We start from the raw sequence: 26,312 nt of genomic DNA on the forward strand, positions 1-26,312 counted from the left end.
TTTGAGTGGCCATTTGATGAACTGTTCAGTAGTATTATGACTTGGGGGTAGAAGCTGTTCAGGAGCCTCCTGGTCCTCGACTTGGCGTTCCTGTATGCTTGTGTAACAGTATAATTTTAAACCGGGGACCTTCTGCACACATCAACAACAGTCACCCTCGAAGCGTCGTTACCCATTGCTCCACAAAAGCCGCGGTCCCTTGCAGAGCAAAGGGGAACTACTACTTCAAGGTCTCAGAGCAAGTGACGTCACCGATTGAAATGCTATTTAGCGCACCGCTAACTGAGCTGGCCGTTTCACATCCGTTACACTCACCCCCCTTTTGACCTTATAAACTTGGGAGACATTTATTTTATAAATACTTTGTCGTCCAATGTGCTCCTATTCTTATACTCCTACTCCTATATGGTTTTCTTTCAAATTATTTTTGTTGTCTAGAAGCCAAAAGGCAGTATCATTGTCATATTAGCAACCAATGATAGTTATTACATATTTAGATCCCTCTTAATAAATATTTTTACTCCGTCCATGACGTGCGCATTTTAGAGCAGTGTTTTCCCGCAAATATGCATTTAGGAACATACTGACTTAGGCCACACATTGCTGTGCCTAAACTGAGAAGAAATAAGACTTTATCAATTATCATTCATTGATACGGCGTATACGTCCACTACACTACTTTGATACGCATTGTGGGGATTAAGAAGTGCGTATTCGCAATGATTTAATGTTTTAATTGTTTACATATCAGGCGTACATATTTGTTAACATATCACGTGTACATCTATCCTGTGAGTTATTTGAATGTCCTGAGTGAAAAATATGATGATTATGACAAAATGCCAGTTTGTTGTCATGTGTATACTGTTTGTTGTCACCTGGTATATACTGTACAACGGCCGTGTTCGCGATAATCAAATCTATGATGCATTGTGGGTAAATGGTGACTGATCTACAAAATAATAGGCCGTGTTCGAGACCATCAACATCTTGATGTATCATGGTTAAATTGTAACTGACTGATTTATAATGAACAGATCTGAACACCTTGCATCATAAATAACTATTCTGTCTCGACACGCCTTTCAAGTTCGCTGCAATGTGGAACGTACCCATCATGAAGTAGCCAGTTGTATACGATGCAAAATGTGTCATTCCGTCTGTTTTTCTGCCTACTTAGCTCAGATACACGTGAAAACATGAAATTACCCCGGGAATCGATAGAACATTGCTCAGACTTGCACAAATACAATATAACATTTTTTTTTTTAAATGGGTGAATTGTTTTTTGTTTCAGTGTAGAGCAGGGATCATCAAAGGGGGCCAGGAACAGACAGTTGAAAGTCAGAAGTTTACATCCACTTAGGATGGAGTCATTAAAACTTGTTTTTCATCCACTCCCCAAATTTCTTGTTAACAAACTATAGTTTTGGCAAGTCAGTTAGGACAACTACTTTGTGCATCACACAAGTAATTTTTCCAACAATTGTTTACAGATTTCACTGCATCACAATTCCAGCGGGTCAGAAGTTTACATACACTAAGTTGACTGTGCCTTTAAACAGCTTGGAAAATTCCAGAAAATTATGTCATGGCTTTAGAAGCTTCTGATAGGCTAATTGACAGCATTTGAGTCAATTGGAGGTGTACCTGTGGATGTATTTCAAGGACCACCTTTGAACTCAGTGCCTCTTTGCTTGACATCATGGGAAAATCAAAAGAAATCAGCCAAGACCTCGGAAACAAAATTGTAGACCACCACAAGTCTGGTTCATCCTTGGGAGCAATTTCCAAATGCCTGAAGGTACCACATTCATCTGTACAAACAATAGTACACAAGTATAAACACCATGGGACCACGCAGCGATCATACCGCTCAGGAAGGAGACGCCTTCTGTCGCCTAGAGATTAACATACTTTAGTGCGAAAAGTGCAAATCAATCCGAGAACAACAGCAAAGGGCCTTGTGAAGATGCTGGAGGAAACAGGTACAAAAGGATCTATATCCACAGTAAAACGAGTCCTATATCAACATTTCCTGAAAGACCGCTCAGCAAGGAAGAAGCCACTGCTCAGGCCAGACTAGTTTGCAACTTCACATTTTTTGGAAAAATGTCTTCTGGTCTGATGAAAAAAAATAGAACTGTTTGGCCATAATGACCATCGTTATGTTTGGAGGAAAAAGGAGGAGGCTTGCAAGCCGAAGTACACCATCCCAACCGTGAAGCACGAGGGTTGCAGCATCCTGTTGTGTGGGTGCTTTGCTGCAGGAGAGACTGGTGCACGTCACAAAATAGATGGCCTCATGAGGATGGAAAATTATGTGGATGGAAAATTATGTGGATATATTGAAGCAACATCTCAAGACATCAGTCAGGAAGTTAAGCTTGAACGCAAATTGTTCTTCCAAATGGACAATGACCCAACTTTGGAAGCATACTTCCAAAGTTGTGGCAAAATTGCTTAAAAACAACAGAGTCAAGGTACTGGAGTGGCCATCACAAAGCCCTGACCTCAATCCCATAGAGAAATTGTGGGCGGAACTGAAAAAGCATGTGTGAGTAAGGAGGCCTACAAACCTGACTCAGTTACACCAGCTCTGTCAGGAGGAATGGGTCAAAATTCACCCAACTTACTGTGGAAAGCTTGTGAAAGGCTACCCGAAACATTTGACCCAAGTTAAACAATTTAAAGGCAATGCTGCCAAATACTAATTGAGTGTATGTAAACTTCTGACCCACTGGGAATGTGATGAAATAAATAAAAGCTGAAATAAATCAATCACTCTACTGTTATTCTGACATTTCACATTATTAAAATAAAGTGGTGATCCTAACTGACCTAAGACAATTTTTACTAGGATTAAATGTATTTGGCTAGTGTATGTAAACTTCCGACTTCAACTGTAATTACAAAATAATTTGTAGACTGCAAATTGACCGTAAGAAGCCCAAACACGTTTGACTAAAACAAAATCATTTCAAACCTAGCTTATATTTGTATCGCTCTATTATGCGTGGGAATACTTATATTCTTAAAAATCACTTGGAGCTGATTTCCAACAGGGAAAAGTACAAAACAATATAATAATACATTTAAAAGTAAAAAATTTGCTCCGAAAACTTGGGGGGCCAAATAAAACCACCTTCCCACTGGTGGGAACCCTGGTGGGAACACTGGTGGGAACCCTGGTGTAGCGCCTATAGAGAAGTTAAAGAAGACGTCACCCCAAACCACTCTCTCCATGGCACTCAACAGCTGTGAGAGCATTTCAGATAGTGGAGAGCATTTCAGACAGTGAGGAAATATGCTCATATTTTATTATATACCCACTCGTTTTTATTTTTGCTGAAATTACAGTACATTCAGTGACTCAAAAAATGTACAATATTACTCTGGCTTAACATACATCTGTAAAAGCCCCAAGACAAGCTGTGATGATAGTTGAGGTATTCATGATATGCAAATATTTATTTCCATTATAAGACGTTACATTTTTTTTATAATAAACATGTACCTTTATTTAACTAGGCAAGTCAGTTAAGAACAAATTCTTATTTACAATGACAGCCTAGGAACAGTGGGTTAACTGCTTGTCCAGGGGCAGAATGACAGACTTACCTTGTCAGCTCTGGGATTCAATTCAGCAACCTTTCTGTTACTGGCCCAACGCTCTAAACATTAGGCTACCTGCCGCCCCAACTACTGACATGCTCCGGTACTTTGGCAAATAGTACTCCCGCTTTGGGCTGGATGTGTCAATGTGTAGTTCATACAGGCATCATCTATGAGCAGAATTACTGTTTTATCTCCATTCTAAATAAAATCCCTAGCTTGAAAGTGGCTGTTTTCTGGAAGCTATGCAGCGCCCTTTTCCCTACATCTGCCCCCCACGTGGGCCAGCCCCCGTAGCAATTAAGAGCTTCAGCACCTCGCCATTTGAGTGTCAACTATCAAGACACACACAGTAGAGTGAGGGAGCGAGAGCAATGATGTGGTGGGACATACGCCGTAGTACACCACTTTCGGGGGGCCTACTTTTGTCCAGAACTACTGGCTAACGAGTACGCAAAAGTACCGGAGAGGATCTTTAAGTTCCATGACGGGTAACCGCCAAGTCATCCCCTCGTAGCTAATGTCCACAGAGACATCAGACTAGTGTACGAGACTGCCTACATCCCAAATGCCACCCAATTCCCTATTATAGTGCACTACATTTGACAAGGGCCAATAGGACTCTGCTCAACAGTAGTGCACTATGAAGGGAATAGGCTGCAATTTAAGGGGATGTAAACATCAGAATTCCCATCAACACCACAACAAGCAACAAAAATGCTTACATATAATTTCCATTTAGGTTGTAATGAAATAAAATTAAAAAAATTATAAAATAAAAATGACATGTTCATGAATACTATATTTGATTTAAAATAAAGTGCAAACTCAACAATAGTTCAAACCTGCCATTATTCAAAGCTAGTATAATTTCCAGAATTGTGAACTTTTTCCCCATTTAGACTGTAATGAAATAAAAACATTTTCTTTTTACATGTTGAAGATCACGAAAAAAAGACCCCTTATAAAATGTTCAGCAGTATTCTCTCACGGGAAATTCAGAATACTATATTTCAGCAACAATAAAGTGCAAACTCAACAATAGTTCAAACCTGCCATTATTGAAGGCTAGTCGAAGAGACCAACTATCAGTTAAATTCTCCCAATGCCATGTGACATCACCATGATATCCAACCCAGTCTAATCTGGGCCCACCTCAGTCCAACCCAGTCTAATCTGGGCCCACCTCAGTCCAACCCAGTCTAATCTGGGCCCACCTCAGTCCAACCCAGTCTAATCTGGGCCCACCTCAGTCCAACCCAGTCTAATCTGGGCCCACCTCAGTCCAACCCAGTCTAATCTGGGCCCACCTCAGTCCAACCCAGTCTAATCTGGGCCCACCTCAGTCCAACCCAGTCTAATCTGGGCCCACCTCAGTCTAAAAACTCAAACCGTTGGTACAAGCGAGACACGTGATAAAACAAATGAAATAGCCGTTGTGAAAACTGGATGATTAGTAACATGAATAAATTCAGTGCCCAACCTGAGACAAATGTAAGAAATTAAAATGGCAACATAAATAACATCAACTGAGAAATAACAAAATGGTATTATCTCTACAATAACACACATTGTTTTGTATTTTCTCTTTACAGTCCCTCAACTTCATCAGTATTACAGTAGGTGATCTCGTCAGCTTGCCTTAAATGTAAATGAAGCTTTGCCTTTTAAAAACAACAAAAAAGTGAACTCTCAACTATTACATCTTGTCTCTAAATGTAGTCAATCAGTAAACGGTATTCATCGGTCATTGTCATAGCTACATGTACAGCAGTAATGACGATCAACAGACTACAGGTTGTTGTGTTCTGATAGTCTTAAACACGGTCAGTCATTTACCATTCTATTGGAAATAGTCTAGTCACGCTGTGGTTGAAAACATACATCTTCCTCTTTGTAAGGTCTGTAGAATGAAGATATCATTCAAAATGGCACTTAACTGTTATTTAAATGCTATTATTGACTCGGGTGGTTCGACCCCCGAATGCTGATTGGTTGAAAGCCGTGGTATATCAGACCGTATACCACGGCTATGACAAAACACGTATTTTTACTGCTCTAATTACATTGGTAACCAGTTTATAATAGCAATAAGGCACATAAGTACCTTATTGCCTTAATTTGATCACTTAAAACAACTTTAACCACTCCCAGGATATTTTAACAATAATAATAAAATGTTACGAGAATGCGATTGCTCAATGATTTGGTTAAATTATTCACGATAAAAAATAATAAAACATGTAAGATAGAAGGTGCGCTTGCGTCATAGAAAAGTTTAAAATATAAAAGTATGTAATAAAATTAGGAAGTTAAAAACATCGAAGCTCATGAGGCACAGAGAGAATGACGCTCGTGTCACATTCTCTACTTGGCTATACAGCTACTGTAGAAAATAGTTGATTTAACACTTATATTCCATTAAATAATTGTTCCACAGCGACCAATAACCACAACAGTAAGCAGACTCACAATATCAATAAATGTGTAATCAATGGACAATGGAGCAAGTGAGAAAAACAAAACATGGCTGATGCCAGGGTGAGGACTTCTGGGTTTGATTGTTTGACAGCAGTGGAGGCTGGTGTCACCTTAAATCGGAGGAAGGCACCATCCATTCTAGAATGAACCTGTCCTCAGATTTCTCCACCTACCAGCCTCCACTGTTTGCCAGACCAACCACAGTCAAGATATCCTCCTCTTCCTCACTAAATCTCTCACTGGACCTGGAAGAAGGTCACATCCAGATTGTCATGTCTGCCGTTGCGTTTGATGATCTCTGTGATGGATATATAGGTGCCGGTGATGAAGCCGATGAAGCCGATGACAGAGATCAGGGTGTTCTTGACGATGACCCAGGGAGACAGACCTTCGTTGTGGTAGGTGAGGATCTGGAGGAGTGGAGGGAAGATGAGAGCCAGGAAACTGCTGCTGATGGACCCCACTAAAGAGATGACCAGGTCCAGCTGGGGGATCAATATGGCCAGGACACCTGGGGAGAGAGGTTGGAATAATAGTATGTGAAATTGTGAAAATGATAATGCCCCTTTCAGTGTTTGAAAAGACCACCTAAAATATCAGTCAGTTTTGGTTGGATGGAGTTTTGGGCTTCCATGGTGACATCACCATTCAGTGAATTAGTTAGACTAATGAGCAAGAGTTCCAAATCTCTCTGCCAATAACAGCTCATTTTTAGTTTTCCCCTCCCTCTTTAAACCACTCCCAGACAGTCCTAACAAGATTCTTGCTTGAGAAATTGCTCTTTGCTAATAAGCTATTTTTGTTAATTTTTGAACATTTTAATTTAAACAAATCACAGTAAGGTACTTAATTATTACCCACAAATGATTTGATGTTGAGATAAAACTGCTGCAATGAACCTTTAAAGTCTGTTGTATAAGAAGGGACTTGAGGGCCTCCCGGGTGGCGCAGTACTGCAGCGCCAGCTGTGCCACCAGAGACTCTGGGTTCGCGCCCAGGCTCTGTTGTAACTGGCCGCAACCGGGAGGTCCGTGGGGCGACGCACAATTGGCCTAGCGTCGTCCGGGTTAGGGAGGGTTTGGCCGGTAGGGATATCCTTGTCTCATCGCGCACCAGCGACCCCTGTGGCGGGCCGGGCGCAGCGCGCGCTAACAACCCCTTTCCAATTGTTTGGGGATTCCGGAAAAATGCTCGTCTGGAGAAGACAAGGTGAGCGCTACCATCAGTCCTATGTCATGCCAACAGTAAAGCATCCTGAGACCATTCATGTGTAGGGTTGCTTCTCAGCAAAGGGAGTGGGCTCACTCACAATTTTGCCTAAGAACACAGCCATGAATAAAGAATGGTACCAACACATCCTCCGAGAGCAACTTCTCCCATCCAGGAACAGTTTGGTGAAGAACAATGGCTTTTCCAGCATGATGGAGCACCTTGCCATAAGGTAAAAGTGATAACTAAGTGGCTCGGGGAACAAAACATTGATATTTTGGGTCCACGGCCAGGAAACTCCCCAGACCTTAATCCTTGTGGTCAATCCTCAAGAGGCGGGTGGACAAACAAAAACCCACAAATTCAATCATTGATTATGCAAGAATGGGCTGCCATCAGTCAGGATGTGGCCCAAAAGTTAATTGACAGCATGCCAGGGTGGATTGCAGAGGTCTTGAAAAATAAGGGTCAACACTGCAAATATTGACTCTTTGCATAAACTTCATGTAATTGTCAATATAGGCTTTTGACACTTATGAAATGCTTGTAATTATACTTCAGTATTCCATAGTAACATCTGACAAAAATATCTAAAGACACTGAAGCAGCAAACGTTGTGGAAATGAATATTTGTGTCATTCACAAAACTTTTGGCCACGACTGTACACACTGAGGTGTTGGGGATGGTAGACTGCCCTGGGGCGGCAGACAGAAAGACAGACGTCATACTCACAGGTAAAAACGACGAGCGCAGTGCGGATCAGAAGATCTACTGGCAGTTTCCATCTCTCTGAGACACGGGACACCATCGGAGGAATCAGGATCTCAGCTGGCACGTAGAACTGAAGGGCAAAGGTGATGTAGATACCGAAACAGTAGAGCAGCTTTACAATCTGATACATCCTAGATAGAGACAGAGACACAGGGAGAGAGAGCGAGAGAGAGTGAGAAAGAAAGAGAGAGCAACAGAGAGAGCCGACAGAGAGAGACAGAGGTTAATGTCAAAGGCAGATACAGCCACCATAGTTGTGAGCTGTAATTTTTCCAATGTTATTTTTTTTTTCCAATACAAAACATACAAATACAAAATGACTACATCACACCTTCTCAGACCCACCTGCTTACACCTCCATCTCTCCGGCCACATGGCCTCAAACTGCACCATTTGGTTTCTCTCCGTCGCCCCACACACTTTCAACATTTACATAATAAAGCATTTGACCTTTCCATTGTGTTAAAGATGGAAAATTGGTTGATGTGTTTTTCAAGATGCCTGACAGGAATAGTATCATCCAATCCATCGATTACACCCTCATATGCCACGTCTTGAAATATGCAGACAGATTAAAATGACCTTTCCATTTTAATACTTCGGACAGCCAACTTCCTAACTCCACCCATAAAACGTTGGACTACTTAACATTCCCAGAAGGCTATGGGTTATTACAAACAAATGAAAAAAAATGGTAATTTAAATTTACTACGGGCCTAAGAAGAATGTTTTTATATTTCTATATGATCAACCCATAAATAACCTAGACCAACAGGATCTCATAAATCAGGGCAGCCCAACCCTCTTCCTGGAGATCTACTGTCCTGTGGGTTTTCAGTCCAACCCTCTTCCTGGAGATCTAGTCTTGTGGGTTTTCAGTCCAACCCTCTTCCTGGAGATCTACAGTCCTGCGAGTTCAGCCCAACCCTCTTCCTGGAGATCTACCGTCCTGTTGGTTTTCAGTCCAACCCTCTTCCTGGAGATCTACCGTCCTGTAGGTTTTCAGTCCAACCCTCTTCCTGGAGATCTACCATCCTGTAGGTTTTCAGTCCAACCCTCTTCCTGGAGATCTACCGTCCTGTAGGTTTTCAGTCCAACCCTCTTCCTGGAGATCTACCGTCCTGTGGGTTTTCAGTCCAACCCTCTTCCTGGAGATCTACCGTCCTGTAGGTTCTCAGTCCAACCCTCTTCCTGGAGCTCTACCGTCCTGTGGGTTTTCAGTCCAACCCTAAATTAACCCATCTGATTATACTTATTAGCTGCTCAACAAGACCTTAACTAGCTGAATCAGATATGCTAAATTAGGGTTGGACTGAAAACCTACAGGACAGTAGATCTCCAGGAAGAGGGTTGGGCAGCCCTGTTTAAAAAAAATCTAGACCAACAGGATGTGATACATAATCTAATCTAGACCAACAGGATGTGATACATAATCTAATCTAGACCAACAGGATGTGATACATAATCTAATCTAGACCAACAAGATGTGATACATAATCTAATCTAGACCAACAGGATGTGATACATAATCTAATCTAGACCAACAGGATGTGATACATAATCTAATCTAGACCAACAGGATGTGATACATAATCTAGACCAACAGCTTTTGACAATGATTTTACATGAGGCCTAATTCACATGATATACCTAACATACTTCCATCCACTAGGCTAATAAATAAATCACATGTTCCTTTTGATCATTTAACTAACCTCTATCATGTTATGTCAAGTTACCCATTTCAAGGGCATGCAAAAGCAATTTAGAGTTGTTGAACGAGAACGTTGCTATAACGGTAATATTAAATCAAAACTCCTCTTTCCGGCATAATACTGTATGATTCAGTGCAATGTCTACCACATCATACTGTATGATTCAGTGCAATGTCTACCACATCATACTGTATGATTCAGTGCAATGTCTACCACATAATACTGTATGATTCAGTGCAATGTCTACCACATCATACTGTATGATTCAGTGCAATGTCTACCACATCATACTGTATGATTCAGTGCAATGTCTACCACATCATACTGTATGATTCAGTGCAATGTCTACCACATCATACTGTATGATTCAGTGCAATGTCTACCACATCATACTGTATGATTCAGTGCAATGTCTACCACATCATACTGTATGATTCAGTGCAATGTCTACCACATCATACTGTATGATTCAGTGCAATGTCTACCACATCATACTGTATGATTCAGTGCAATGTCTACCACATAATACTGTATGATTCAGTGCAATGTCTACCACATCATACTGTATGATTCAGTGCAATGTTTACCACATAATACTGTATGATTCAGTGCAATGTCTACCACATCATACTGTATGATTCAGTGCAATGTCTACCACATCATACTGTATGATTCAGTGCAATGTTTACCACATCATACTGTATGATTCAGTGCAATGTCTACCACATCATACTGTATGATTCAGTGCAATGTCTACCACATCATACTGTATGATTCAGTGCAATGTTTACCACATAATACTGTATGATTCAGTGCAATGTCTACCACATAATACTGTATGATTCAGTGCAATGTCTACCACATCATACTGTATGATTCAGTGCAATGTTTACCACATAATACTGTATGATTCAGTGCAATGTCTACCACATCATACTGTATGATTCAGTGCAATGTCTACCACATCATACTGTATGATTCAGTGCAATGTTTACCACATAATACTGTATGATTCAGTGCAATGTCTATCACATCATACTGTATGATTCAGTGCAATGTCTATCACATCATACTGTATGATTCAGTGAAATGTCTACCACACCATTCAAAAAACCAGTACGTGTTAAATAAAGGTTATGCATGCCAACATATAACGCAAGTATTAAATAGTAGGCGACGTTATCGTGTCAGGTGAAAATTATAGCTATCAAAATGTTTTACCGTAGCAACATTTGATGTACAGTCACATTCACCTGGGTTGTCTGAAACATGCTGTAGAGTTCACCGCTGGGTTGTCTGAAACATGCTGTAGAGTTCACAGCTGGATTGTCTGAAACATGCTGTAGAGTTCACAGCTGGGTTGTCTGAAACATGCTGTAGAGTTCACAGCTGGGTTGTCTGAAACATGCTGTAGAGTTCACAGCTGGTTTGTCTGAAACATGCTGTAGAGTTCACCGCTGGGTTGTTTGAAACATGCTGTAGAGTTCACAGCTGGGTTGTCTGAAACATGCTGTAGAGTTCACCGCTGGGTTGTCTGAAACATGCTGTAGAGTTCACCGCTGGGTTGTCTGAAACATGCTGTAGAGTTCACTGCTGGGTTGTCTGAAACATGCTGTAGAGTTCACCGCTGGGTTGTCTGAAACATGCTGTAGAGTTCACCGCTGGGTTGTCTGAAACATGCTGTAGAGTTCACAGCTGGGTTGTCTGAAACATGCTGTAGAGTTCACAGCTGGGTTGTCTGAAACATGCTGTAGAGTTCACAGCTGGGTTGTCTGAAACATGTTTTAGGTATAACCAGGTCTGTAATTTCAGGGCAAGGCCATTTGCCCTTTAAGAGGTGCCCAATCTGCCAGGGCATCAGGGCCAATTGTAGCCAAACTTTAATGACACTTAATTACGCAAGCACGCACACACACACACACACACACCACCTATGATCCTACATTATATTTGACAAATATAATGTAGGATTATTTATTAATATCTAAAAAGGCTTGATTCTGTTGACATACTTGAGTCACTGTTCGTTCCCATATTAACAACCCATATTAACACATGATAGTTGTGGCATCTGTAGATCTTCCCTCCTACATTTCTGAATGATATTTTCATCTCTGTCATATGTAAGGGCTCTCATTTGCAGTGCACTTTAGAGAATGGTGTTTTCCCCCTCTAATTGCGTTTAGAACCATTTGTGCTTAAAGCCTACTGCAGTGTGTGTGAACCATTTGTGCTTAAAGCCTACTGCAGTGTGTGTATTGCTGCGCTTATAATGTGAAGAAATAGCCTTTTTATAAAAATTTTAAGCTAAACGTTGTGATCTGTTGCATCAGCCTCATTGCTTTTAAAAAGTTTTTTGTTGATGTACAGTTGTATTCATTTTGGGATTTATCGCCTCCCACAACACAACTGTCCCAGAGTATGTTTGGAATATTTATGTCTCGCACAGAGGAACAAGTTGACCAATAGAATAGGTCAACTGTTGTACTATGGAGGGATAGTAGATTGACATTCGTAGGCGAGTGCTTTTGCTGTTCATTAGGGCCCTACTCATCTTGTTGCCAAACTAAAAGTAAAACGTGGACAGTTCTTCCAACATCTTCAATTATGCGCCTTGGAATAGGAACGTGCACCATTCCATCCGTCTGTCTTCACGTGTAGTTCGGAGCTGCGATGCCTGAGAGAAGGACCCGATCACGTGACGGGCATTGGCGAATAAGAATTGGTAAAAATCAAGATTTAAAAAAAAATGTCCGCATGCATTTGTGATTGCAATTGCTTTAGCCAACATGCTGCAATTCATTTATTGTTTAATTATTCAAGGATCCCGTAGTTACTTATTTTTATATAACTAAAATGCTTGAAATAAATTAAAAATCAGACCGCCAGATGACAACAGTTCACCAGACAAGAATAAAGTTAGACATTTATAACTCAATATAACAACCCTGATTTGCCCTGACGAAAATGCATCAACCCTCAACAAATAAATTCATTTATTATAATCCATATAATAAATCAGAAACAACCTGACAATAGGTCATGATATATATATACTATACGTCCAATAGAAAGAAGCAAACAGTACTTGTTCAACATCTTTGTGTTTTCCTTAATAAAAGAATGATAACAAAAGACGAGACGGACGTAGATGTGCTCAAAGACGCCCTCTAGTGTTTCAAAGGAGCATTAAAAACAGCAAGCTCTGTAAGCCCTCAGCAAGTAAGACTGGACTTTGAAATGAGGAACCACCTTTAGTAATCGTTAAACACTACAGAATTTTGTCAATGATACATCACGCAGACCGACAAACAGACGATGGTTACAACCCTATGCATTTCTGACCGCTGCAACTCAAGTTGGGAGTGAACCCCTGAATAACACTAATGTGGTCTGATATGAGTGAACCCCTGAATGACACTAATGTGGTCTGATATGAGTGAACCCCTGAATGACACTAATGTGGTCTGATATGAGTGAACCCCTGAATGACAGTAATGTGGTCTGATATGAATGAACCCCTGAATGACACTAATGTGGTCTGATATGAGTGAACCCCTGAATGACACTAATGTGGTCTGATATGAGTGAACCCCTGAATGACACTAATGTGGTCTGATATGAGTGAACCCCTGAATGACACTAATGTGGTCTGATATGAGTGAACCCCTGAATGACACTAATGTGGTCTGATATGAATGGCCACAAGTCAGTGATTGAGGAAACAAATGCTGCAGCTATTTTCCTATCAAGTGTGGTTTGCATGAGGCTCTAAACAAACGGCTCATCATCGTCTGCCACTTTCCTACTTCCTCATAACCTGCTGACCTGGCTAGATCCATGTAACATCCAATCAATTCCACTGATCAGTCAGCTCACTGAAAAACAGGGGTTCGAAAAAGGTACCGAAACTCTCATTGTTTCGCTCTCGTATTGGTTTTCCCAGAACATTGAGTCTTGCTTTACATCATGACAAGGTAAAGATAGGAGACTATCAGTCGATAGTCAGAACAGAAGGTATCCATCAACATCAGTCTATAGACAGTCAGAACAGAAGGGGTCCAGGTCTATAGACAGAACAGAAGGTGTCCAGGTGGATGAAGTGGAGTGGTCATTGGCACATCTTCCTGTCATTTGAGCCAGTTGGTCAGTGTGTTTGTGTGGGGGGGGGGGGGGTTTGGCCCCTATCCTATTCTGCAATGCTGGCCCGATGGCCCGATTGACAGCTGAGAGCAGCTCCGAGAGCACAGTGGACTTGGTCGTGAGCCACACCTCCTCACTGGTCTCTATCATGCTGCCTCCCTCTACCCGACTGTGACCGGTTCCTTCTGCCTCTACCCGACTGTGACCGGTTCCTTCTCCCTCTACCCGACTGTGACCGGTTCCTTCTGCCTCTACCCGACTGTGCATCTAAATCAGCAGCTTATGACAAAACAAGCAAACAACCACACAAACATTCTAAACTTGGACTTAGAGCCACAGCAGAGAGAGAGAGAGAGAGAGGGGATCCTATTTAGGGCCACAGCAGAGAGAGAGGGGGGGGTCCTATTTAGGGCCACAGCAGAGAGAGAGAGGGGATCCTATTTAGGGCCACAGCAGAGAGAGAGAGGGGATCCTATTTAGGGCCACAGCAGAGAGAGAGAGAGAGGGGGGGGGTCCTATTTAGGGCCACAGCAGAGAGAGAGAGAGGGGGGGTCCTATTTAGGGCCACAGCAGAGAAAGAAAGAGAGAGAGAGAGGATCCTATTTAGGGCCACAGCAGAGAGAGAGAGGGGATCCTATTTAGGGCCAAAGCAGAGAGAGAGAGGGGATCCTATTTAGGGCCACAGCAGAGAGAGAGAGGGGATCCTATTTAGGGCCACAGCAGAGAGAGAGGGGGATCCTATTTAGGGCCACAGCAGAGAGAGAGGGGGATCCTATTTAGGGCCACAGCAGAGAGAGAGAGGGGATCCTATTTAGGGCCACAGCAGAGAGAGAGAGAGGATCCTATTTTGGGCCACAGCAGAGAGAGAGAGGGGATCCTATATAGGGCCACAGCAGAGAGTGAGAGAGGATCCTATCTAGGGCCACAGCAGAGAGAGAGAGAGAGGATCCTATATAGGGCCACAGCAGAGAGAGAGAGGGGATCCTATCTAGGGCCACAGCAGAGAGAGAGAGAGAGAGAGAGAGAGAGAGAGAGAGAGAGAGAGAGGATCCTATCTAGGGCCACAGCAGAGAGAGGGGATCCTATCTAGGGCCACAGCAGAGAGAGAGAGGGGATCCTATCTAGGGCCACAGCAGAGAGAGAGAGGGGATCCTATATAGGGCCACAGCAGAGAGAGAGAGAGAGAGAGGATCCTATTTAGGGCCACAGCAGAGAGTGAGAGGGGATCCTATCTAGGGCCACAGCAGAGAGAGAGAGGGGATCCTATCTAGGGCCACAGCAGAGAGAGAGAGAGGGGGATCCTATCTAGGGCCACAGCAGAGAGAGAGAGAGAGAGAGGATCCTATTTAGGGCCACAGCAGAGAGTGAGAGGGGATCCTATCTAGGGCCACAGCAGAGAGAGAGAGAGAGAGAGGATCCTATTTAGGGCCACAGCAGAGAGTGAGAGGGGATCCTATCTAGGGCCACAGCAGAGAGAGGGAATCCTATATAGGGCCACAGCAGAGAGAGAGAGAGGGGATCCTATTTAGGGCCACAGCAGAGAGAGAGAGAGGGGATCCTATCTAGGGCCACAGCAGAGAGAGAGAGAGGGGATCCTATTTAGGGCCACAGCAGAGAGAGAGAGAGAGAGAGGATCCTATATAGGGCCACAGCAGAGAGTGAGAGAGAGGGGATCCTATCTTGGGCCACAGCAGAGAGAGAGGGGATCCTATATAGGGCCACAGCAGAGAGAGAGAGAGAGAGAGGGGATCCTATCTAGGGCCACAGCAGAGAGAGAGAGAGGGGATCCTATTTAGGGCCACAGTAGAGAGAGAGAGGGGATCCTATTTAGGGCCACAGTAGAGAGAGAGGGGATCCTATTTAGGGCCACAGCAGAGAGAGAGAGAGGATCCTATATAGGGCCACAGCAGAGAGAGAGAGGATCCTATATAGGGCCACAGCAGAGAGAGAGAGGGGATCCTATCTTGGGCCACAGCAGAGAGAGAGAGAGAGGATCCTATATAGGGCCACAGTAGAGAGAGAGAGGGGATCCTATCTTGGGCCACAGCAGAGAGAGAGGATCCTATCTAGGGCCACAGCAGAGAGATAGAGAGAGAGGGGATCCTATCTTGGTGAAATATGTGTTATTTTCTCTCCTAAATAAGACACCATTCCTAAATCTGCGAGATAACACATTCTTCAGGCAATCGATGAATACAATTATTACCAGTGGTACATAATGGTGCTTTGTGATTCTATACAGCACCATCTCTTCAGTATCTATGTGATTCTATACAGCACCATCTCTTCAGTATCTATGTGATTCTATACAGCACCATCTCTTCAGTATCTATGTGATTCTATACAGCACCATCTCTTCAGTATCTATGTGATTCTATACAGCACCATCTCTTCAGTATCTATGTGATTCTATACAGCACCATCTCTTCAGGACATTGTAAGAAGAGCTCACCAGCAGTTGGGTAAGTTGAGGGTGATACTTCCCCCTATGGCCTCTCCAAAGGTGATGTACCCTATGGTCCCCAAGCTGATATAGAGGAAGGTGACGATGCCCATTCCCAGATATAGAACCATATTGAAACTCTGAGGCTTCTGCATCTTGTTCTCCAGGGGCAGAACCTGAGACACGGAGGGGAACAACGGTAGTTCACACTTCACCTTAAGTTGCCATTATACCTATGAAACTACACAGTTCTAACTGTAGTAGTATGTTGTAATAACATGTAATGGTTAACATGTACACAGTAATATCTTTGCGGCATATGTTGAACATGAACAGTAATACGTTACCACTCCTATCCCCTCGAAAGCAAAGATGGCCGTTCCAAAGAAGAGAGGATAGTCTTTGGCATGACCCACCTTCGGCAGGCTGATACGATTTGGTATGTTCTGGAAATCACAGGAGGAAAGGCTACAGTCAGGCAATCAAATAAAAATCCATAACAGTTAACATAATTAGCAGTTCACATAATAGGGCTCTCAGAAGAGCTTCAATGCGCCTTGGCGTAGATTCTACAAGTGTCTAGAACTCTGTTGGGGGGGGATGTGACACCATTATTTCACGCAAAATTCCATCATTTGATGTTTTGTTGATGCGGTGGTAACCCTGGCAAAGCACACAGCCCCACGGCAGAGGGCCACGGCAGAGCCCCACGGCAGAGCGTCATGGCAGAGTGGGGGGGGGGCTGCCGTGATAGTATGTGAACACGTCATGAGCCATCAATGTATATTTATTTATTTTTATTATAGGAAATCAGCTATAAAACTGCAACATTTTTGTCTTTCAGCCGGAAACGCACATCTGCTTTCAATATACTTTGTATCCCTCGTTTACTCAAGTATTTCCTTTAATTTGTCAGTTACTCTCCATTTGCCCTCAGCATGCATTTTTCTGTCTCACCATTCTGAATGTCTTTTGCGTTAAAAGAATGGGAACTTATCATGAAGTAGCTCACAGGTCTGCACCTACATCCATACCTCCACATGCGGTCAGAGACAACCCTAGCCTTTTAGGGGCCCGAACCAACATTTTGTTGGGGCAATTCTACTTATGTTGCCATTGACGGAGAGAAAATTTTGCAATTTTACAGCTAATTTCTTGCAATTCTACACATTTTGCCATAGGGTGGAGACAAATTTTTGCAGTTTTTAATATATCCGATGATCAATGAGGGCCCCCGGTCGGTAGACCTTGATTACTTTAAGTTTAGATAGTCTAGCAGCCAGCTAACTACAAAGCGTTAGGGCTAGCATTTGTTTATTAGGCTACTGTGCAGTCTGGCAAGTAAACATAGCCTACAATACATACATGGTAGTAAACATGGGAAAGTGCCTAATTCCTTACATAAGAGAGAGCAGGCCATCTCCAGACTTTCTCCGTGACCTCGAGTACCTTCAATAATGGCTGTACTAGAAAATGCGGGAACGCGGGAGACCGGGGGATCAATTCACCGACGGGGAGGACGGAGAAGGCGGTCCTTGTCAATAAGAATTTGTGATTGATTCCATGTGTTATTTCATAGTTGTGATGTCTTCACTATTATCCTACAATGTAGGAAATGGTAAAAATAAAGAAAGATCCTGGAATGAATAGGTGTGTCAAAACTTTTGATTGGTACTTGCATAATTCATTTGATTAATATTATCGTATTTCTATTCCATAAAAAAACCTCTGGGTTTCCATTAGGATAGAACGGAAAATATGGCGCTGTACAACCTGACGGTCGGCAGTACAGTACTGTGCTATTTAGCTAAAGAATCCCCTTGTGTGTGCAGGGCATGTGGGAGACCGGGATTCAATTCACGGATGGGTAGGACAGAGTAGGCTGTCCTTGTAAATAAGAATTTGTTCTGAACTGACTTGCCTAGTTGAATAAAGATTACATTAAGAGCATAACATTTCTGCAACTTATTTTTTTGATTCGAGTCTAACCAATACCCAAACAGAGATTAGGTGAAAATAACATTCTAATTGATTTGTCAAGATCAGTCCCCATTCTTGTCTCAGAGCAGCGTAAAACGATGTTAAAAGTTGTAGGCGTCTGCTTCAAATTCTATTGCTTCAAACTTTTTTATTTTTATTTTACCAGGCAAGTCAGTTAAGAACACATTCTTATTTTCAATGACGGCCTGGGAACAGTGGGTTAACTGCCTGTTCAGGGGCAGAACGACATTTGTACCTTGTCAGCTCGGGGGTTTGAACTCGCAACCTTCCGGTTACTAGTCCAACGCTCTAACCACTAGGCTACCCTGCCGCCCCTTCAATATGCTCTTTAAATAAATAACACCTACACCACTAATAACACATTACTCAACATGAGTGAGTAAGACTCATGTCGCCTACGATAGGCCTACACTACATCGAAAAATATGATGACACTTCGCCAATAATTACATATAGAGGATTTAGGATTCTAAATTAAAACCAAAAGCCTCCTCATGGGTTTCCCGGTGGCGGCCGACACGGATATCGAACCTGCATCTGTAGCAACACATTTTGCACTGTGGGAGCCCCCATCCACTCTGGAGTCCCATCCACAAAGTATCAAAATACAGAGAGGTGTTGGTAAAGGTTAATTGTCCTGCTAATAGCCCATAATGGGCTATTATAATACTGTACATGGTGTCCAGGTCAGGATAACCAAAACATGTCTTTATTTAAGACTTATCAGAAAGCATTTATTTATTTTGATCCAAACATTCTAAGTCATGAATGAGTGAGTCACTCAGCTTTATGTAGGTGCCGCTATAAGACGGTGTCATCAACTTGATGATATATAACGATATTTGAGGTTATTTTGTTGAAGAAAAAAAAAACGAAAGAGCAATTGAAATCTGAATAAAGGCCAAAACATGTATCCGTTTTCAGAGGGAGAGAAGCTCTGGGCCAATTGTGCGCCGCCCATAAAGGCCAATATATAACCCTGCTAATAGCCATAATGACGCTGTACAACGTGACCATGTGTGTTTAAAAGCATATTTTCCAGTAAGCAACCATTTTTTTACCTTCATTAGACTACTTTGTTCCAATATTTCTGTAATTCACTGACATTTATTCCAATAGTAATTCGTTATGGATTCATAACTAAATAAACATCAACATTTTGAAAGAATGTTTTTATTTTATTAACGAAAACAAAGATGTTGATGAAATTCTGTACTGCTGTTTTGAGTTAGAAATGTAACACTTCAGAGTACTTATGTATCATGTTAGTCCCTCCCCAAGAAGACAGTATGTACCGTGAAGCAGAAGACTGTCCTGCAGTACCTACCGTGAAGCAGAAGACAGTCCTGCAGTACCTACCGTGAAGCAGAAGACTGTCCTGCAGGACGTACAATGAAGCAGAAGACTGCCCTGCAGGACGTACCGTGAAGCAGAAGACAGTACGTTCCGTGAAGCAGAACAGTCCTGCACTACCTACCGTGAAGCAGAAGACAGTCCTGCAGTACGTACCGTGAAGCAGAAGACAGTACGTTCTGTGAAGCAGAAGACAGTCCTACAGTACGTACCGTGAAGCAGAAGAAGTAGATGAGGACCAGGCTAGTACACATAGCCAGGTTGGCTACCAGAGAGAGGGGGGCCAGGTACTTCAGGTTGCGGGTGAACACCAAGAGTATAACAGCTGGCAGGAACCACAACATGTAGAGACGGGAGTCAAAGCTGGGGACGGTCACAGCCGTCTGGTTGTTGTGGCAGTTCATGGTTGTCCCGTTAGAAGCTTCCACCACCTTAAGGAAGAATGCCACAAAACAATGAACACATGTTAGGGTATCCTTTTCACACTATCTAGCATTTTCTTCACATTACCCTTCCCAGCAAAGTTCAAGCAACTGTGATCAGAGGGCCGGACAGAGGGTATAGTATAGCTAAGTAACAGCATGAGGAGAAGATGATAACATCCACACTGCTGGTATCTTGTCCACTCCAGTGATGATAACATCCACACTGCTGGTATCTTGTCCACTCCAGTGATGATAACATCCACACTGCTGGTATCTTGTCCACTCCAGTGATGATAACATCCACACTGCTGGTATCTTGTCCACTCCAGTGATGATAACATCCACACTGCTGGTATCTTGTCCACTCCAGTGATGATAACATCCACACTGCTGGCATCTTGTCCACTCCAGTGATGATAACATCCACACTGCTGGTATCTTGTCCACTCCAGTGATGATAACATCCACACTGCTGGCATCTTGTCCACTCCAGTGATGATAACATCCACACTGCTGGTAATGCTCAGGAAGAAGTAAACACCACCACCTTATGGTGAGAAACAGTACTGGCCAAATATGAACATGACACCATGTCCCCTACCTGTTTGATGTTGTCACTGAGGAAGACGAAGTAGACACAGCAGAAACCCAGCTGGGTGATGATCAGAAACACGTTCACTATCCGCCTGACGGAAAAGAGGAACAAGGACCCAAATCAACCTCTGTCCTACACATTAGAAGCGACCCCCCCCAAACACTGAGGAGTTGAGAACTCTTATTGAATAAAGGTCACATCACAAGTCATAATATATAAGAATAAAGGGAGTTTGACTTGTTATTAAAGAATACATTTCATGACTTCTCACCTTCCCGTAGACACATGCTACTGTAGACACGTTCTATATTTACCTCCCCCATATTGAGTGCCTTCTCAGCCACGAGACATTCTCCATACCATACTGCACAGCGTCGCCATAGTCCAGAAAGGGCTTGTTCAACCTAGAACAGAGGGACCATCACTCAGGGTAAGAGTGCTGATCTAGGATCAGGTCTACCCTGTCCACGGAACCTGACCTAGGATCAGGTCTACCCTGTCCATGGAACCTGATCTAGGATCAGGTCTACCCTGTCCATGGAACCTGATCTAGGATCAGGTCTACCCTGTCCACGGAACCTGATCTAGGATCAGGTCTACCCTGTCCATGGAACTTTAATCATTATGGTCTAAAAGGCTAAACTGAATAATGAGCCCAGAATTCAACGACCATCTAAACACAAACCAAAAATGACCATTCACAGTGTTGACCCCATGTTCACTAAACATGACAGTGTTCAGCTGGGGCCTGGTACCTGGTCACGAGCGTGAGGACTCTGACCGTGGTACACAACATAGGTTAATAATGTGTTTAATCGTCTAATAGAGAACAGGGTTGTGAACAATGGATGTGGAATATTCTCCAGAAATGAGAAGTACGGTGCATTCACACCGTGCTCATTAAGGTTTGGTTTGTTTGTGTTACAAAATACAATGGTTTTCACTTCTCCTATAAAGGAAACTAACCATACCAGATCAACAACATACCTTGCAGTCTGAACACACCCATAAAGGGTGTGACCACAGTGGACCTATGACTGGCTTGGTTCGCTTCATTAAAAATCCTGCTTTATCCAATACGAGGCTTAAATGGCATAGCTGCATCTAGGTGACTTTGACTTACGCTAATCTATGAACGGAACACATTTCACCACTCCAGTTTCCAGGACAACGTGAGAGATTTCCTCATAGACGTCAAACTCAACAAAAAAAAAAGGAAGTGCACAATGTGAAACTACTGTACTTCTCTTCTTGATGCTGGACTCAAACTAGTTGCACAACAGTATCCACAACAATAGGATCCGTTTATGGAACAAGTGAGGTGCACTGCAGGCAGAAGGTGTGAGAACGTCTCCACTTACTTTACACTGAGGTGGTGGGAACAGATTACAAGCAGGTTCATACAGTGGACTGCTATTATCCCCATGGCAAACAGACTCAGAGGTCCTAACTGGAAAGGAAGAGAGAAGATAAGTGTCATTAGGTGTTGTCCCATTGGGATTCTGTCATTAGGTGCTGTCCCATTGGGATTCCGTCATTAGGTGTTGTCCCATTGGGATTCCGTCATTAGGTGCTGTCCCATTGGGATTCCGTCATTAGGTGCTGTCCCATTGGGATTCCGTCATTAGGTGCTGTCCCATTGGGATTCCGTCATTAGGTGTTGTCCCATTGGGATTCCGTCATTAGGTGCTGTCCCATTGGGATTCTGTCATTAGGTGCTGTCCCATTGGGATTCTGTCATTAGGTGCTGTCCCATTGGGATTCTGTCATTAGGTGCTGTCCCATTGGGATTCTGTCATTAGGTGCTGTCCCATTGGGATTCCGTCATTAGGTGCTGTCCCATTGGGATTCCGTCATTAGGTGCTGTCCCATTGGGATTCCGTCATTAGGTGCTGTCCCATTGGGATTCTGTCATTAGGTGCTGTCCCATTGGGATTCCGTCATTAGGTGCTGTCCCATTGGGATTCCGTCATTAGGTGCTGTCCCATTGGGATTCTGTCATTAGGTGCTGTCCCATTGGGATTCTGTCATTAGGTGCTGTCCCATTGGGATTCTGTCATTAGGTGTTGTCCCATTGGGATTCTGTCATTAGGTGCTGTCCCATTGGGATTCCGTCATTAGGTGCTGTCCCATTGGGATTCCGTCATTAGGTGCTGTCCCATTGGGATTCTGTCATTAGGTGTTGTCCCATTGGGATTCTGTCATTAGGTGTTGTCCCATTGGGATTCTGTCATTATGTGCTGTCCCATTGGGATTCCGTCATTAGGTGCTGTCCCATTGGGATTCCGTCATTAGGTGCTGTCCCATTGGGATTCCGTCATTAGGTGCTGTCCCATTGGGATTCCGTCATTAGGTGCTGTCCCATTGGGATTCTGTCATTCCCTCACACTGCACTTGCAGAATAAATGTATTAGCCATGGACATCTCTAGAATAGATCAAAGTAAGATTGTTTAAATAATGATAAAGGTTTTGAACAAATAAAAGAGAAAACAAATAAAGTCTGGTAGAACAGGTAGGGTGACCGTTCAAAGCCTGAGTCTGGTAGAATGGGTATTTGGTTATCAGGAAATATTATTGCTTCATTGTTTAACTGTTTGCTTACCACAAGGCCTGCGTTCCTGACAGCCAGAGGTAGACCTAGCAGCCCTATACCGATGTCCCTCTTCTAACCCTAACCCTTACCACAAGGCCTGCGTTCCTGACAGCCAGAGGTAGACCTAGCAGCCCTATACCGATGTCCCTCTTCTAACCCTAACCCTTACCACAAGGCCTGCGTTCCTGACAGCCAGAGGTAGACCTAGCAGCCCTATACCGATGTCCCTCTTCTAACCCTAACCTTTACCACAAGGCCTGCGTTCCTGACAGCCAGAGGTAGACCTAGCAGCCCTATACCGATGTCCCTCTTCTAACCCTAACACTTACCACAAGGCCTGCGTTCCTGACAGCCAGAGGTAGACCTAGCAGCCCTATACCGATGTCCCTCTTCTAACCCTAACCCTTACCACAAGGCCTGCGTTCCTGACAGCCAGAGGTAGACCTAGCAGCCCTATACCGATGTCCCTCTTCTAACCCTAACCCTTACCACAAGGCCTGCGTTCCTGACAGCCAGAGGTAGACCTAGCAGCCCTATACCGATGTCCCTCTTCTAACCCTAACCCTTACCACAAGGCCTGCGTTCCTGACAGCCAGAGGTAGACCTAGCAGCCCCGTACCGATGTCCCTCTTCTAACCCTTACCACAAGGCCTGCGTTCCTGACAGCCAGAGGTAGACCTAGCAGCCCTATACCGATGTCCCTCTTCTAACCCTAACCCTTACCACAAGGCCTGCGTTCCTGACAGCCAGAGGTAGACCTAGCAGCCCCGTACCGATGTCCCTCTTCTAACCCTAACCCTTACCACAAGGCCTGCGTTCCTGACAGCCAGAGGTAGACCTAGCAGCCCTATACCGATGTCCCTCTTCTAACCCTAACCCTTACCACAAGGCCTGCGTTCCTGACAGCCAGAGGTAGACCTAGCAGCCCCGTACCAATGTTCCCCTTCAGGAGGTGGATCAGGGTCTGTAAAAACCTACAACATAACAAATAAAACATGATCCGTGTCAAATCACGCAACACAATAATGGAACCAAACAATTATGAATGCAGGCTCTCTCACACGCTCTCATATAAAAATCAGCTCTTTGTATGGGGCCTGAGGAAGGTCTCAGGATGGAAACTGTGCTGCTAAGAACGTTTCAATACAATAGAGTTGCGCTTTGTAACGACCAAGTTCTGGAATTTAAAAAAATAAATCTTTGCATGTAACATAACCATTACTTACGAAGTCCCTGTTTGGCCTCCGATTCTCTCGTACTGAGAATCAGGTCCTGGGGGGAGAGGTGGAGTAGGACAGAGAACATCCTCCTCAGAGGTGCTCGCTGATATCCTGGAGAGGACTGGACCTGGGCCTGCAATACGGGGACACACAGTCCGTCTACATTAAGTTGCTACAATGTTGTTACATGGGTAGAAGAGAAACTTCAAATAAATACTTCATTCAACTCCCTCAGTCAGAAGAACGTCTTAATTCTGTCGCTGAGACGACATTACTTCATACTGTCGATAGCAGGGTGCTACTACACAGAATCCCCAGAGTTCTAGCCATAAATCGGTCCGCGAGACTAGGCCCTGGCTTGTTGACGCAAACAACGCAGCGGGTTATTGCCGTAAGCTAATGATCTCATGATGGGCCACAAACAAGACACTTTAGGCTACTTCTCATCTAAAAAGAAAAATCACTGAATGGAAAGTATTGAAATAGAGATATCCTGCGTATGTGGGAAAATTGTGTTCTCCTACTCAAATCACAGGGTACATGAGTTTCCTGGCTATGTTCACTAGGGAAACGCTGTAGGTAGAAATGTCATGAATAGACCGGATCTCATTCCTTATTCTACGTGTCGGAGAATCATGTTTGTCCTATTGGGATTCTTTGTCCAGATAGCCATCTACACATTCCACAAGGTTGTGCCCTGTTGAACGCTGCCCAGGGCTCATAATTCTAAAGCTTCTCAGAGTAGGAGTACTAATCTAGCATCAGGTCGCCTCCTGTCCATATAAACGTATTCCTTAGGATTAAAAAAAAGGACTGGATCAGCGCTCCTACTCATATAGAGACACTGATACTAGACGAGCAGTCCTACTTTTTATGAATACAGGCCCTGTTCTGGGTTTCAAAATAAATACCGTCTTGACGATTGTCAGTGTTGGAGGTCATGGTTGGTCCGCTGGTGCTGGGTGGATCCTCCTGCTGCCTTCGTCTCGGATTCCTCCTTCAGAGCCACTGTGGTAAGGACAATGTAACGGAAGTGAATTCCATGTTATACTATCTTACCAGATCTCAAAGAATCAGCAGTGTTCTTATCTGGAGAAACATAGAACTGCTGGAGTTGAGACTTGTTCTATGCTATTACCGCACAGTCAGAAATGCTGGACAGCAAATAGTTAAGCGTTATTACTGCACAGTTGTGTCGTCACGATATTAAGATTTTATATTAAACTAAAATATAAAAGTGTTGGTCCCATTGTTTCATGAGCGAACATGAAAATATCCCAGAAATGTTCCACATGCACAAAAAACCTTCTCGCTCAGATTGTGTGCACACCTTTGTTTACATCCCTAGTGAGCATTTCTCCTTTGCCAAGATAATCCAGCCACCTGAGAAGTGTGGCATATCTAGAAGCTGATTAACCAGAATGATCGTAACATAGCTGCATCTTGTGCTGGGGACAATAGAAGGCCACTCTAAAATAAGCAGTTTTGTCCCACAGCGCCACAGATGTCTCAAGTTGAGAGAGCATGCAATTGGCATGCTGACAGCCGGAATGTCCAATAGAGCTCTTGGCAGATAATGTTAATTTCTCTACCATAAGCCGGCTCCAACGTCATTTTAGAGAATTTGGCAGTACTTCCAACCGCAGCTGCTGAAACTGTGGGTTTGTACAACCAAAGAATTTCTGCACAAACTGTCAGAAACCGTCTCATGGAAGCTCATCTACATGCTCGTCCACCTCACCAGGG

The 26,312-nt window shown here is 43.4% G+C and overlaps 1 protein-coding gene across 5 annotated transcripts in view; it reads right to left on the reverse strand.

Moving 5' to 3' along the window:
* Positions 1 to 3,316: 3,316 nt before the first annotated feature.
* The window catches only part of LOC135526744 (proton-coupled amino acid transporter 1-like), a 38,888-nt gene continuing 15,892 nt past the window's right edge, over positions 3,317 to 26,312 (reverse strand). For 3 of the 5 annotated variants that reach the window (XM_064955363.1, XM_064955364.1, XM_064955365.1), the window contains 11 exons: positions 25,478 to 25,574; positions 24,573 to 24,699; positions 24,230 to 24,320; positions 22,114 to 22,202; positions 21,067 to 21,156; positions 20,759 to 20,843; positions 19,945 to 20,163; positions 16,726 to 16,824; positions 16,388 to 16,554; positions 8,039 to 8,208; positions 3,317 to 6,607 (listed from right to left, as the gene is read on the reverse strand). In XM_064955363.1, coding sequence (XP_064811435.1) covers positions 6,333 to 6,607; positions 8,039 to 8,208; positions 16,388 to 16,554; positions 16,726 to 16,824; positions 19,945 to 20,163; positions 20,759 to 20,843; positions 21,067 to 21,156; positions 22,114 to 22,202; positions 24,230 to 24,320; positions 24,573 to 24,699; positions 25,478 to 25,508 — 1,443 coding nt within the window. In that variant the 5' untranslated portion in view covers positions 25,509 to 25,574 and the 3' untranslated portion in view covers positions 3,317 to 6,332. Of the gene's footprint in view, positions 6,608 to 8,038; positions 8,209 to 16,387; positions 16,555 to 16,725; positions 16,825 to 19,944; positions 20,164 to 20,758; positions 20,844 to 21,066; positions 21,157 to 22,113; positions 22,203 to 23,355; positions 23,478 to 23,915; positions 23,983 to 24,229; positions 24,321 to 24,572; positions 24,700 to 25,477; positions 25,575 to 26,312 lie in introns of those variants that run through there. The other 2 variants (XM_064955368.1, XM_064955366.1) reach the window with 2 other exon arrangements.

The sequence above is a fragment of the Oncorhynchus masou genome, chromosome 32, assembly GCF_036934945.1.
Source record: "Oncorhynchus masou masou isolate Uvic2021 chromosome 32, UVic_Omas_1.1, whole genome shotgun sequence".
Taxonomy (NCBI): Eukaryota; Metazoa; Chordata; class Actinopteri; order Salmoniformes; family Salmonidae; genus Oncorhynchus; species Oncorhynchus masou.